This window comes from Ips typographus, linkage group LG1, assembly GCF_016097725.1.
Source record: "Ips typographus isolate SLU linkage group LG1, UJ_Ityp_2.0, whole genome shotgun sequence".
Lineage (NCBI taxonomy): Eukaryota > Metazoa > Arthropoda > Insecta > Coleoptera > Curculionidae > Ips > Ips typographus.
In genome coordinates, this window is record NC_138422.1 from 26,805,689 (window position 1) to 26,821,765 (window position 16,077).

The 16,077-nt window shown below is 33.1% G+C and overlaps 2 protein-coding genes across 9 annotated transcripts in view; both read right to left on the reverse strand.

The window, feature by feature from the left end:
- Positions 1 to 281: 281 nt before the first annotated feature.
- Impbeta11 (importin beta11) lies at positions 282 to 14,424 on the reverse strand. 2 transcript variants are annotated; one of them, XM_081990156.1, is made up of 15 exons: positions 14,268 to 14,424; positions 13,964 to 14,172; positions 11,778 to 11,878; positions 11,195 to 11,715; positions 10,067 to 10,313; positions 9,792 to 10,008; positions 8,228 to 8,410; positions 7,979 to 8,167; positions 7,779 to 7,922; positions 6,132 to 6,317; positions 5,906 to 6,077; positions 5,613 to 5,850; positions 5,338 to 5,555; positions 669 to 946; positions 282 to 616 (listed from the first exon to the last, which is right to left on the reverse strand). In XM_081990156.1, the coding sequence occupies exons 2-15, from the start codon at positions 14,099 to 14,101 to the stop codon at positions 515 to 517; spliced, it is 2,934 nt and encodes a 977-aa protein (XP_081846282.1). In that variant the 5' UTR covers positions 14,102 to 14,172; positions 14,268 to 14,424; the 3' UTR covers positions 282 to 514. The 2 variants fall into 2 exon arrangements, with proteins under 2 accessions (XP_081846282.1, XP_081846273.1); XM_081990147.1 differs by having other exon boundaries at positions 13,964 to 14,411.
- Positions 14,425 to 14,773: 349 nt separating this feature from the next.
- LOC145736045 (uncharacterized) overlaps positions 14,774 to 16,077 on the reverse strand; it is a 108,674-nt gene continuing 107,370 nt past the window's right edge. For all 7 annotated transcript variants that reach the window (XM_081990260.1, XM_081990271.1, XM_081990278.1 and 4 more), the window contains one exon: positions 14,774 to 15,966. In XM_081990260.1, the coding sequence (XP_081846386.1) occupies positions 15,630 to 15,966 (337 nt within the window). In that variant the 3' untranslated portion in view covers positions 14,774 to 15,629. The remainder of the gene's footprint in view (positions 15,967 to 16,077) is intronic.

Consider the following 16,077-nt stretch of genomic DNA (forward strand, 5'->3'; position numbering starts at 1 on the left):
ATTTTTAAAACGGCCAACATTCTTTTTGTATAAATTTGGGGTAATGAACGTGAAGGGATTAATCCCTTCTCACAAACAAGCTTGTTTTTTAATCAAAATTGGTTTTTGGCTCAGTTCTATCTTTTTCATCTTAAAAGCTTTGTTCACATTATGAGTTAAGTATTAAATGACAATTTGAATCATAAAAAAATGGCTTTTTGCCAGAATATGAAAACAATTTGCCTATTCTTAACATGGACTGAAATTATTATCCAAGACAAATAAATTAAAACCAAACAATGTTGAAAATTTAACAAGTTTATTTATCTTAAAATCCTTAATTATTATACATTTGAATAAAATATAGACAACTTACAGGAACGAAAAAGCCGACACGTTAGGCTCACGTAACGAAGACATAAGAGGCTTATCGTCAATAATCACGAATGAATTAAAAAGAAACTCATAAAATTACTTTTTACACCAAGCGAACATTTTATAACATCATTGTATATAGGATAGAATCTTTGGCTCTTTACAAAGTTACGTACTCTTTTAATTGAGTAACTACGTCGGCATCCAAGGTGTTAATCAATTCATGATAAGCGGTTCCTAGTTGATCCCTGAGCGTAAAAATCTGAAAAACTCACCTTACAAGTTCCCTGTCTTTTATTATTTAATTAAAATACCTGTGCTTGTAAATAGTCCTTCAAAACAATATTATGAACTGGATCGTTCAAAATCAACTGTTTTTTCCTACAATCATGATCGGTTTCGTAGTAAGCGCCCTCTTCATCAAAATGACTGGGACTTTGTCCCTGTACTAGTACAAGGGAGTCTACAGCTATACCGTCGTCGTCGCTTTTGGTGATGTCATTCAAGGTTTCCAAAATGTTGATCATGATTGGTTTGAATCGATGCAAAACGGTCGCCGATTGAGTGGTCAGTAAATTGGTCAAAGCCAAACCTAAACATGTTTGATTGTTGTTGGTGTTTGAAGAGAAAAATGACTTCTGAATAAATCAAAAAATGGTGTAAAATTGCTTGGAAAATACTGTCGAACCATTTAAACATAGACGTCCACAGCGAGAGACTTTTCTTAAGTATAAAATTATTTAACTCCCCTACAAGAATTGAATAACAGCAGAAATTACTGAAATGAGCAAGGCAAATATCATAATTTGTAGTGGCTATTGCAGTATATTAAAATTAAATCATTCACATTTCTTCAGTTTAATTTTGTTTTTTAAGAAAATTTATAAAATTTCATTTTCTTGATTTGTTTATTCTCTTGTACGACCTGCACTTAATCAGTCCTGTTCTTAATCAAGTGTTTCATAATACATGCGCAGGGCTTCTGAAAATGGTAGCTCGTCCAAACATATGAAAAAAGTATCTACTAACAGCTTCTAAAATGCTCCCTTTTACAAAACTAGTAAAAAATCGTTTTTTTTTGTAAATAATGAATATCTCCGAAACCTTTTATCATACAGAAAACAGCTTTTGTAAGTCATTTCTACTTATAATAAGTTTTTTGCGTTTTTTTTCTTTAGCCATAATTATTAGTGAAGGTTGTGAAGTGGTAGGGGGTGTTTTTATCCCCAACTTCTACGCTACTGAAAAAAGTACGGTTTTGAGACGCCCATTTACACCGCCAATATTTTCTACACAAAAAAGATACTCTTAAAGCTGTCAAATCAATCGTTTTCGAGAATCAACTTTTAAGTTGAAAAACATATCAAACAATGTATTTGAGTAACAAAGATACAAATAAGAAGCGAATGTAATAGAAAATGCGGTCTTTTTTTAACACATTGTTTCTTATGGAGAAATGGCCACCCTGTATAGGGTTGGTTTATCATGATTATTGACAGCTTAAGGCGCTTTTTAACACATTGTTTCTTATGGAGAAATGGCCACCCTGTATAGGGCTGGTTTATCATGATTATTGACAGCTTTAGGCGAATTTATTTTTGCAGATAGGAAAAAACTGTTTTTGTCATTCCAATAGAAAAGGTTTAATTTAAATTTAATTTATTTATTCTTGTAATTTTGTTTTCATTATAAAACCCACATTTCACTACAACAATAGATAACCTTTCCTATTGGAATGACAAAAGTCAAAATTTATGTCAATTTTCATTGACAAAACCCTTCTGGAGTACCAAATTGAACATTATCAGGTTTAATATTTATTAAGTTGTTGTTTTCTGTGTTCTGCCATTGTGTTATTTTTTTAGATTCTCTGAAGACGGTGGTAGATTTTCCACCGAAACGTCAGCGTTTTTAGTTATCAAGACCGAGCCAGTGTCAGTGTCAGTGGACTTGTGTTGGGACGACTGGGTTAATGTTATTTTCAACTTAGTTGAAAATAGTGCAAAATTCCATTTTCCCAACAAACCTTTTTTGTGTGAGACAGAAGACTCAACAAACATATAGAACATATCTCCAAAAAATGTTATTGAAAAAAATAATAGTTGATATACAAAGTTGATAAATGTTTAATGGAACACCCTGTAGATTTTCTGATGAATTGATAGATTTCTTTCTACTGATTCCAAACATATATAATACGTTGACATTTAGTTTAGCCACTTTTGAATTATTGTCATTTAAATATTGTGATTTTATTGTGTTTTAAAATCAGAATTGCCATGGATTTGAACGATTTGAAGGTTAAAGACGATATTTTCTGGGTCACGTGACTGTTGTTGACAGGGGTCAATTTAACTTACCAGCTAAAAGTTTTATCCTGTCACAATCACGTGACATGCTTTTACAATTTTAGATTTCCCAGCTGTTTAAATTTAATTTACACACTTTTCAAGGTTAAAGATGACATTTTTCTGGTCACGTGACAGTTTTTGATAAACATCAACTTAACTTTACAGTGTTGCGGCTGCGAATTTAAATTGTCACGATCACGTGACGTACATTTACAATTTTAGCTTTTCCAACTGTTACAATGTAATTTACACACTTTTCAAGGTTAAAGATGACATTTTTCTGGTCACGTGACAGTTTTTGATAAACATCAACTTAATTTTACAGTGTTGCCGGCTGAGAATTTAAATTGTCACGATCACGTGACGTGCATTGACAATTTGAGCTTTTCCAACTGTTACAATGTAATTTACAGACTAGTCAAGGTTAAAGATGACATTTTCCTAGTCACATTACTGCTGTTGATATGTGTCAACTTAAAACACCTTGTATATTTTACTAGAAAACATAACCAAACTTTATTGTGTTGTGAAAACAACGCCCGCCACTTGTGTTGCCTTCTTAAGAGATCCTCAGATAAATTTTAACTGTCAAAGTCACACAAGTTATCTGAAATTAAATTACGTTCTAAATAAAATAATTCAGCACCCGGCTTTTCCTTAGATTTAGTAATTAACGCTTCCTGGTAGGAATATGCAATTTACAACCCCTACTGCACTCCTAGTACACATTTTCAAGTACCTTTCGCAAGGTTGGTCTCTTAAAAAGTAATTGCAAAAGACAGATTTAGTGCGATTCTTGTTCAGTACATTTTTAAGCTCTTCAGACATACTATAGTAAAATAATTTGTAACAAAATTTCCTAATGTTTTTTTATGTAGTGACGTCGTTAAGAACCTTAAAGTAACGTCAATACAATTTAAAATAAATGTTTTAAGCTTCTTTTCATTTAATTAATAATTCTGTACTTTTGTTTCTAGCGTTTTTCTTATAATAATCCCATTCCTATCTTCAATATAAAGTTGGCATATTCATTTAGCAATTTTTACTTTTAACTTGTTCTCTGTTTACTAACTTTTTCTTCTCCTCACAGAATTTCAGGTCAATCAGTTAAGTTTGTTCATATATTTTCTTCCCACTTCTCTTTTTTTTTACTGTCCGCTAACTAAAAATTACTTATACGAAGTACTTAAACATTCGTCTTATTCAACTTGTCTTCATTCAGACAGCAAAAAGCATAAAAATGTTGCAATTGCGCTAGAAGAACTTTAATGAGGTTTATCGCAAAATGAACATAAACTTCTCTTTAAATCAGCCTTTTTGAAGGCGCAGTGTGCGGTTGGTTGGTGAGCTACTTGAGGGATAGAATGCAGTTAGTAGAGTTGGATGGGGCAAGATCTGATTTGACCACTTATAACAAGGGTGTACCACAGGGCAGTATTCTTGGACCTTTATTATTCAATATTTATACCGCGGATTTGCCGGGACATGTTTCACATGGTACTGTTCATCTATATGCTGATGATACTCAGCTGCTCACTGGCTTTTTGCCTCAACAAGCAAACGTGGCCATCCAGAAAATCAACGAAGACTTACATGAGATATATGAATGGTCAAATAAGAATGGTTTGGTGCTGAATGTGAGTAAATGCTTATACATGGTCATGGGGTCTAAAACGGTTAGAGATTGGTTTAATCTCTATAATTTTAGCGTTATTAATGTAAATAATGTTGTAATACCGATGGTAGAGAGCGCTAGGAATTTGGGAGTGGTCTTTGACAGCAGCATGTCATTTGAATATCATGTGAACAAAAAAATGTCATCTGCTTTTGTTATTCTGAAAAGGTTGTATGAATTTAAATTCATACTTCCGCAGAATGTCAAGTTTAAACTAATTGACACGCTTGTTATGTCACAGTTTGATTATTGCGACGTAGTTTATTATAATTACCTAACTGTAGAACTGAAAAATAAAATTCAAAAAATACAGAATATGTGTATGCGGTTTGCATATAATTATAATAGATTCGATCATATAACTCCTTTATACATTCAAAAAGATGTTTTGAAAGTTAACTTGAGAGTTAGACTGCATTTTATATTATTTGTTCAAAAAGTTATTATTACCGCCATCCCAAAATATTTGTATGACATGTTTGTTCTTAGATCTGTCAGGTGTGAACGAAACATGAGAGGTATTGTTAAATATGATATCCCATACCATAGGACTGCTAAATTTGAGAATAGCTTTGAGTATGTGTCCATTCAAATATTGAACTCAGCGCTCTATCAGCCACTAATAAATTATTCCAAAACGGTACTTAGAAATAGATTAAAAAACGTATTTCTTGAAGAAATGCGCAATGTTTGATTGTACTTACTAAACTGTAATCATTAAGTCGGATTATATGTAGTGGTTTGGGATATTTTTGTTTTTTTCTGTATGTGAATTGTTATTGTAATGCTACTTGCGGGCTCCATGGAAGAACGCTATTGCGAATGGCAGCCTTTTGTGTAAGATGTAGATATATTTTGCACAATAAAGATTATTATTATTATATTATTATTATTATTATTATTAATCACACTCAACATGAAAAAATCAACCGTTAAGAAAACAATGCAAAGCCTTACCCAATAATTTCCTTTGATCCAGTTGAGCCACATTGCTCATTTTAGTCAACCACCGATCTAGAATTTTTTCCAAAGTCACTTGTTCATCTTCACCTTTTTCTCGGGCCAATTCGCTAATCACTCGAGTGAAAACCGGATGAGAACTTAGCAGAACCCTTGCTAGAGTGCACAGGAACAGCGACATTAACAAAGGATAATCTTCACCGCAGTAAATCCGACTGAAACAAATCCACTCAAATGTTGTTTTTCGTGTTCAAATTACTAATAAAACTCACTCGAAAATTTTAGGTAAAATCGGCATGACAGTTTCGCTACCTAAAACCGGCAAAGCCCTGATGAACGAATCAACTAGACGTATCAACATGACCACGCCCTCGTTTTTTATATCACCCATTAGACTAGCGCAGGTGGTCATTAACTGGTGGCCTTGACTGCGCATTACCCATTCAGGTGCAAGCAACAAGTGGACCAATGAAATGTAAAGACAGTTTCGGAAATTTTCCGTGGAGTATTCTGTAAATTTGTGACTATGTAACGTCACAGAATATTTGAATGGTTAGTGTAGTACCTAACAAGGAAGGCATGTTATTAAACAATTGCATTAGTTCATTAGTCATAGCTGGAGAATATTCTAGTACTGCAAGCCATAAATCTAATGTGTCTTCTGAAAGGTATACGATAGCTCCGTCGTTCGTATTGGTGCCCATTTGGATTATAGGGAGCAAAAATTGTGTTAATTCCTAAAGTGAATTTGATTTGATATTTTTATGCTAAAGTAAAGTAAAATAACTTACTTCCGGAACTCCTCCCATACTTTTAACCAATTGAACTAAAGTAGCCACAATGGCACACCTTAGCATGTTGTGGTCTTCAGATTCCTGCCATAAATGTGGCAAATACTGCACTAAACCTTCAGAATGAGGCGCTATACTAGTGCCCATCCTTTCCAGTAACAAACACATTACATTCAAAACTTGCATCTAAAAAACAAAGTTGATTCGTTTATTTTGGATGTATTGTCATTGAAAGGGTGGTCCGGTTTTAAATGTCAATAATTTAGCAATCGATAGCCACCAGAAAATAAGTTGACACGCATTATGTCATTTTCATGAAGAACGCTTCCTAAGGAAAACACAGTCAGACTAATTTTATTCTAAAAATTAAAGTTTTAGACTAATATCGTAGCATTTAATGCCAAAATTGTTTACTTTCATCAATGAAGAGTCTGAAACTTAACTTTTACTATAAAAAATAGTTTCAATTTCGATTTTTCAGTCTTAAAGCACAGTGAAGCGTCTAGAAGTCAAATTAATACTGATAAAGCATGAAATGGCATATTTAAGCCTACGAAAAATGTAAAAATAGTTTTTTTAAGTCTGCTGTGTCAAAAACTTGATGAAGATAAGCCTAAAACTCAATTTCCCAAGCTGAAAGCAGTTTCAAAGCCCTAAAAATAGTTCAGAGTTCTAAGAAAATGAAAAGCAAAGTAAAAAAACCTGAAAAGTTAGTCTTCAAGTCAATTTTCATGAATCTAATATCAATATTCTGTATTTAAGACTATTTTGAAGACTAAAATATTGAAATGTATTTTTAAATTATGAAAACTTACTTCAAATGCAAAATTTAAGCTTTTGATCTCACTTTTCATTAGTTCAGAGTCACTTTTTGGTGTCCAAGTCAATTTTCAAGGTTAAAATGTGTGAATTTGTTGTAAAAAATTCTAGATAAAGTAGTTTTTCATGGCTACAAGTCAGTTTTTACAAGTTTTTCAACTTATCTGACTACAAAGATAGTTTCTAAGCCTCTCAAGTTAATTTTCACAGTTTCAAAGTAAATTTACTGGTTTTTAAGTCAATTTTCAAAACTAAAGTCTTTCAATTTGTCTGGAAACTGTGAAAACTGGCTACAAAGACATTTTTTAAGCTTCTTAAGTAAATTTTCACCGTTTTCAAGACAATTTTTATGTTGGGTTGGGTCGGTTTTGGGTCTTTAAACATTTTAAACGTAATTACTCAATTTTGTCGTAAACAAAATTTCAAATCAGAGTTTTGTAAGAGATACTTATTTTGTCAAATTGAAAAAGTAAAAAAAAAGGAAAATTTTGAAAAATATCCAGTGACATAGAATATAAGGCAGAAAAATGAAAACCATCTTTTTGTATTTACACCACTGGACAGTTTCGATTAATGGAAGTATTAATTGCATATGTATTTGTTCTAAATTTGATTAAAATTGCTCCAGCGGTCTGACAGTTATGACAAGAAACTGATTTTTTAAACTAAACTTTTATGGACTGTATATTTTCCTTGGGAAGCATTTTTCAGGAAAATGACATAATATGTATGTTAACTTATTTTTTGATGGGCTATAGAATGGTGAATTATTGACATTTAAAACTGGACCACCCTGTATAGTATTCTTAACAAACCGCTAAAACTTACTTTAGTTTCGCATTCAGCTGCCTCCCGTAACAACCCGAAAAGCAAATCAAAAGCACTGAACATGTAATCTTTGAAATGTTCACTGTTGAATTCGAAATCGTCTACTGCTTGCCGTAAAGTGGTGGCTGCAGTTAAACGCACCACCTGTACAACAATTAACATGAAAAACATCAGAGCAGTTGCATCATCATAAAACAAACCATATCTTCCTCCGGTCTTAACAAACCAATAACGCACTCGTAGAGTGCCGGCCGAAGTTCCGTTGACATTTTAATCCCAGTCCATCGGCCTATCAAAGCCGTTACTCTCCTTCTTATTACTCTGTAGTTGTTGTCCTTAATTTTCAATTCGTTCAGTAAGGTGTTGGTAAACCACTGGTCAAAATCCACCTAGTTAGTCGCAAAAAATAAATGAAAGAAAAGCGATTTTCAGAGAAACAAAGATGTTACCTCATCATACAACTCAAACGCGCACAAAGCGGCGGCGTTGTAAATGGCATCCTTTTTCAAAATTTGAGACATATCGTTAGGCGGAACGATCACGTGGGTGGTGCTTATCATTTCTAATATCACAGGCGTTAAAATATCGCGAAACTCGTGGAATATGCTTACAAATACGGTGTCCATACTCGGCTAAAAATTCAACACAAACAAATAAAAATGTTTAAGATAAAAACAGCACAATGTATCAGTTTAATTAAAACATTTTTAATAGATATAGAGAGACTGATCATACACTAAGGAATAACGGGAAATCCGACTGTTTAAGTTTTTCTTAAATTTATATTTCCGGATATTAAATTGGATTTTGAATTAACAAAAGGATTAGTTTTAAATAATTTCTTTTTTTCAGAAACTAGTTATATTGGAAAATCATACCTTTGTCAACATGTAAATGTCGTAAGTCCACTTTTAGTTTAAAATTAAGTAAGTATTAGAGTTGTCGGAAAATTGTTGAATCTAACAGTTTAACCTTATGGGATATGCCCAAAACCAATCAGGGTCCTAAAATAAACTGATTTAAAAATGTCTCTCAAAACTCCTACAAATGATTATTTTCCTTTTCCCTTCTAAAACATCAATTCTGTTAAAACCTGTTAAGTCATTGATGTATTTATTGAACAAACTTAAAGCAATTCATGAAAAAATTGGAGAAATTTATAATTAAATGTCAAAAATTCAGCTTTTTTCAATGTTCTGCTAGAAATTCACCTTTTTTGTAAAAAATCATTTCCTTCTTTAGAAGGGAATTGGCAGTATTAACGTTATTTGTCATTGCAAAGAGACTTTTAAGAATCCCTTTAAACATATTGATTATAAAAGTGATAGGAAAGAACACACAGCCTTCTCCACAAAAAATTTATTCAAGCCCCCCAAAAATGTTAGAGGGGTCGCTCGACATATGTTTCGGGCACATAAGTACCCATCTTCAGGAGCCCATATGACAAGGTGAAACGCCGGCTGTCTTTCTTCAAAGGGGAGACAGCAAGACCCAAGATTTTTAAAAAATTAATATGCCGTAAGGCCAAACATTACTGTTGTGCTTAAAAAATCTTATTATGGAGAAAAAACACTAAGACTAAAGTAATACTAAATAGTTCACATTATGTGTTTAGGTCGGGGCAACCCTTAGAATTTAGGATAGAAAGTTCAATCTTCTTAAAATTTTTTAACTAATGTCCGGTTGCACGAAGCTAACAGAACCGTTCGTTCATTTTTGGGGGGCTTGAATAAATTTTTTGTGGAGAAGGCTGTGTGTTCTTTCCCATCACTTTTACACTTACACCTCCACTTTGAGAAAAATGGACTACTACTTCACATATTGATTATAGTTTCGTTTTTTATCAATCCCAATGCTCTGAAACATCTATTAACAAACAACTACTGTTTGATATCTTTTGATTTAAAAAAAATACATAATTAGAAGTACTGTTTTGCTAAAATTGTCCTTCAACACATAGCAAGCGATTAAGCCAAACAAAAACGGAAATATTTTTATTGCTTGAACACTTACTCTCAAACTGTACTTCCAACTATCACCGCACTCATCATTAGAAAAAGCTTCAGGATCAGCATCCCACTCGTTCAACTCGTCCTGAGTTAAAATAAAATAGTGGCCCACCAATTTCCTGCCTATATCGGAAACCACGGCGGGCGTGAAAAATCCTTGCTTAATTTTGTGCGCCCTCAAAGTTTCCGGATTTCTGGTCAATTCCGGATTTTTTGCTGCTCTAAATAACCCATTACCAAAATAGCACCATTCCGGTTTACAAATAGTTAGCAACTCACCGGTATTCGGCACAAAGCAGGATGTTTTTAATGAGATTGAAACACTGAATTACAAAACGTTCAAATAGGAATATTAGACCTTCATCAGTGAAGAGGTAGTACACACAAAACTCCAAAGTTGGTTGAATTAAATCAATGAAGGAGAAGGGGTGGGTGTCCAACATTAACAACAACACTTTGGTTAGGTGGATAATAAACTTTTCACAAGTTTCCAGAGGGTAAACTCCTTTGGCTTTCATTTCCTTATCTACAGAAAATAGTTCCTGTATTACTTTAAAACATACTTTATGTGAACACAAGCAAACTGGCATAGGTACCTAACTGGCAGTAGTAAGTTATTCCCTTTATTGCTTAGTTTCAAAGTGTGTTGTTTGTCTCATGATTCCTATTAATGACAAATAACAAGTTGTGTCCCATAAATATAAAGTGTAAATATGATTATAATCAAAACAGCTTTTCTTGAGCTAGGCCAGTTTTCCCATGTGCACTATGCATCAATAAAATAGGAGTGAAATGAGTCATTGTGCCTGTTTTAATCAATTTGACTGCACACTTAAAGCTAGAATGCATACATACATTTTCAAAATAGTGAAAAGAACACACAATGTGAAACCATACAACTTTAATCCAATAGCGCATTTCTCAATAACTGTTAAATCAAAAAGGTGTCATAATAAACTAAAAAGATTTAAAAAATGTGGGAAACAATCTTTCCTCATTTTTATTAAAATTCGGTTCTGATGTTTATGACTGTATAATAAACTAATTTTGAGACTAATTTGAAATTCTATTGAAACCTATTTAAATAAAAATCAGAAAATTCTATTTTTTTAAATATAAAACCATCAGTCAGCTGTTGCTAAAGGCATTAAAATTAAATAAATATACTGGGACAAATTGTTGTTCAAAATATCATTCATTAAACAAACAAATAAATGTCCAAGCAAAGTGGCTCATTACAGAGAATTACACTTCTCTGCAAATATTAAATAAAAAGTAAAACTTTCCAAGCTTAAAGTATTTTCTTCAACATAGATTGCCTTAAAGACGACAGATATAAAGCCAAAGAAGGATAAGAAACACAATGACTATTGTCACTCACCCTTTAATGAAAAGTAGACAACTTACAACACAAGAATACGCTGCGTGCCTTCGGAAAAATCATCTGCGTAAACGTCACACATTCTTTGTGAGTGTGAGGCTTGAAAAAACCCAAAACGGACAGTTTCCTCAAGATCCTTAACGTTAAGAGAGCCTTCTCCAAGTGTATTTGGACCACTTGTGGATTTTCTCCAGTCATAACGCTTTGAACAAAACTATCAGTCAGATTATTCCACATATTGAAAATGTAGCCGAAAATCTGTATGGTAAATTCTTGAAATTGCCGCCGATCTCCCGCCAATCTTTTGGAGGACAACGCCTTGACCACGTGGTGCAGCGTTAGCAAAGCCCGGTGCTGCACCAGGGTGTCTGAATTCTCCACACCTTGAAGTAGTGTGGGGAACACAGCCGGCCATTCTTTCGGACAGTCAATTCGAGCAATTTTTGAAATTATCACTGCCCTTTGGACAGCGATTTGACTGATAGGTTCGGTGAAAGTTGCGAGAAGGTTCTGTCGGATACATTGTTTTTCTTCTTCGGATATGGCACTGATGCATACAAAATTTTAATTAGTGAACTAGAAAACTATGTTATTTGTGGTGTTTCTTACTTGGGTGCATTTTTTCGCCAGTATCTATCGATTCCATTTTTCATGCATAACACAGCCATCCATCGGACATTAACGTCTAAAGAGTGATTTGAAATTATACTCTAAAACAACAAAAATAATATTAGTTAACAAAATATTGTGTAAACTACAGACTTTGTGTAAGTAAAGGAAGAGTTAAAGATTTTGGAAAGCAAAAGTTGTAATTTATAGATGCGGATAATATTATATGTACCTATATTTAAATACATCCTTAAAAATGTGACTATGACTAAAATAAAACTATGACTTAATAGTAAAAATTAAAAAAAAAGCCTGCATACATTTGGAATCAAGATGGAGTTTGGTGATAAAAGACAAAACTAGAAGCAAGCCTAGGAGTTTCATCTGGATGGTGATTTTGTAAGGCTCAGTAATTTCTTGATTCCTGATTTGACTGACAATTGTGTGTTTCCCTAAATTAGCAGTTTGTCTAAGAAACAGGATTATGTGTGTCACCTATCTCAACATGTTGCTCAATTGTAGCAATTCTTCAATAATCATTTTGTTCTAATTGAAAGCTTATTCATTCTAAACAAAAAACTTACACAACATTTTTGAGCTTACTCCACTTGGACTGCACTTATACATATTATGTTTAAGATGAAGTGAAGTGGTGAAAAAAGAACAACATAAACAAAATTTTAATTTTTCAAAAATTTACCCATACCATTGTTCATTCTGACAATAATGTCTGATGCTTAGGTAAATTTTCAGATCAGATTGACTTTAATAGCTCAAATTTTTTTGGTTTTTAAAAATCTGTATTTAGTATGAATAAGGTCATTTTAAATTGTAGCATAGATTTTCTTCATTGCTTCAGATCTGGATCCAAATACTAACTAACTAACTAAAAACTGAGCTAAAAACCATTCAGTAAACAAAAATTATAGTCTAGATATTGATTGATTGTGATACCAATTAGGCAATAGATTACATAAATTGATGTCAGGAAAAAAATACTCACCAACCAGGCACCAACTTCCTAAATATATTTAAATTTTGGACTACATCTATTTTTGGCCTTCAGCTAAGAATGGCTACTTTTTATGTTTTTACAAATAGTCAGTCAATGGAAGGATATTATCATCAAATAGAGCTTAAACTTTCAAGAAAATTGTAATTCTGAAGAGGTTGTAGGTATTTTACAGTCTTACTTTGATTATGGCTAGTTGCACCAATTTATCTAGGAGAAAAACTCACAGGGTAGTCTGCATTTTCTATGGGAGTTTGTGTTTTTGTTTTTTCCTCTTTTTATTTCTGTTTTGCTCAATGAGTAAAAAGAACAAGTATCAGGAGGTAACAATAATACAAATTATAACCCGTTTGTGCATTAAGCAAGGGGGACGGAAGTCCACCAGCTTTGATTGAGCATTCGCCTACTGCACAGTTGAATTGACGCAGTCATTGAAAGTTTGGAGTTTCAAACCCGCAAAAATTTGTTGTTTGTATTTGTTGTAGTATAGTGTTAGTTTGTTTTGTTTGTTTGTGGTTGAGTTTTGCAAATTTAAATTAAGTTGTACAGTGGACAAGATTAAATTTAGATCTGATAGTGCCAACCGGAAGTTGACGGCCGCCATATTACTCCCCCCGCCCCCCCTTGTTTCTGTCACCCACTTGGTTTGCTATTGCTCCTTCCTGCTATGTTTACATTTTTTTTATTCATTGGTTTTGCTACACTGTTTTTCCCAACATACACCTAAACATCCCTGAGGCACACTGACACAAAATTTTGGCTAAATATTTTATATGGTTACTTAATTATTTAAATTTAATAATTATTGTTAGATTTTAAGTATTTTACTGTTTTGCTGACTTTTCTCTCAATAGTTTTTGTTGTCGTTGCACTACTGATGAGCCAGTCAGCCTCAAAATGTTTAATAAATAACCTCACTACAATTTATCTAAGGGCACTAGTCACTATCTTACCCTAATTTGTGATGGATTAAACACAAATGTCAGTCAAATTAAAGCTCACCCTAGAGTGAGTTTAGACATGTCAATGTAACCATTAATACACTTTGCTTTAAAACACAGTAAAATATCAGCACAAAACCAATTTATCCAAAATCCAAGTGATCAGATAATTTCCAAAATATTGCTACAGGGGATGCCTGGATCATATACTGTAAACCGAAAATAATACTTACACAGAGAATATTATAAAAGCCAGGGGCAATCTCCCATTCTCTCAGTTTGAGCTCAGCGGGTTTGAGCACCAAAGGATCCTGACTGGAGGCCCTGTTCAACACGTCCAGAACTAGAGCGTGTGTGGCTGCTACATCCATGTTTTCTGAGCTGCTTCAGCCCTAATGACCCACAACATTCGGACTTCTAGCAGAGTGATGGCCTTTTAAATCTGGAGATACATGAATCAAAACATGGCCCCGGTTGAGGTTAGAACCCAATTAAAGTGCCAATTAGGGGCTAGTCGACGTTCACAAAACTACACACCTTTTTAAATACCTAACTAAGGACTTTTGGAATGAATGTGAGCGATTCGATTGGATCTTTTGCGTTTTTAGAACGTTTTAAAAGTCAATAGAAAGGCCGAATTTTGAAAGAAATATAATAAACAACACTGAATGGCGACTGTCCACTGTCAGATATAAATTGCAACTTGCGACTGTGGAATGTCAAATGTCAAATATTTATGTGGTTGCGAAGAGTGTGTTCCGTATGTTTAATTGGAAGTGCAATTTGAAAACAAATGTCTGGTCCTGGTCTGGTATTCAATAGCCTACATAACAAAACTACTTAAACTACTACTCTTCATCCTACTTTTATTTTATTAGTTTTGTATTAAGTTATTTTATGAAGTTGTTCTTAGGATATTGATTCTTCAAAGTAGTATTCATTCTATAGTTTCTCCTCAGGCTCAATATTGATGTCCTAAAATCACTTCTCGTTACTATAAGGATAATATTTTTACTATTCATCTTCAAATAAAACTTCAAAGCTAATTGCTGTTAAGTATATTATGTTACACGTTATTTTGCTTTTGCGTAACAAATCGTATAGATCTCTCCACATATAAATACACCTATGTTCATCACGATCCGAATAGAATATATAAGAATAAAATGAGTATAAAAAAATGTAAATCGCACGTACGAAGTAAGAAAAAAGCTAAAATCGGGTCTAATACCTACACAGTATAAAACATTTTTTTACAAAAATAAATAGTACTTTTAGCGTATAAGTAGAAATAAATAGAATTAAGTACTTAAAAGGTAACTGAATATATCTACAAATACAATAAATATTAATGACAGCAGCTGCACTTTATAGTACTTATCGTGTGGGTAATTTTAAGCTTTATTTTAAGTCACTAAGTAAGTCGAATGACTTTAAATATTAATAGTTAAAGGTAACCCTTCTTGAGGTGTTTATATATTTTGTAAGCGTTATAATAATCTAAGAATGTGCTGTAACATTTTAATATTATACATATGGCAAACGTCATTATTAATAGTTAATCAGTCTAAGATTTGGATAAAATAATACCTAAAACGCGACTTTATATAATATTATGGTACTTGTGTGATGCAAATACGTCGAGACTTGAATCACACACAACTATACAAAAAAAATGGAATGTACAAATTTAAGTCCTTAAAAAAAAACAACTAAAGATATTCGAATTAGTTTACAAAGTGAGTAAAAGCCGTATAATTATAAACACAAATGCACACTAAACTCAGTTTTGTTTTGAAAAACGAATAATCAAAACTTATTGACACTTTGGTATAAAAACAAAAATTGGAAATTAAGTCCAACCCGCAAAAACCGCCATATTGCTAAACTGGAAGCCAATCAAACCAAAAGCTCATCGTCACGCGGCAATAACGGAAATTCTTCGTTTTTATTTCTATGACGATTGCTGTGGTGCAGTTTATTATTCTTGTGCAGCTTATTGTTCTTTTTTGACTTTTTATTTTCTAGCTTTTTATTTTCCTTAATCTTCTCTTGTCTCTTATTGGCCGGTGGATCTATAACGCACGCGCACCCGCTTCGGACTTCAATGTAATCGAGAATGTAACTGTTGTTGCCTGAATCCAAAGATCCTGGAAACGCTGGCGATTTTTTGTCTCGGTGGACTGACGTGTCTGCTTGTACTAAAGCGTAAGTGTAGCTGTACATTTGGACACATCTGAAACAAAAAAATAAAAATAAGTAACTGAGAAATTACTGAAAAACAGTTGGTCAATACAGTCGTTGAACAAAATGTTTTTTTGTGGTAGGTGGTTATTAGTAGTACTCG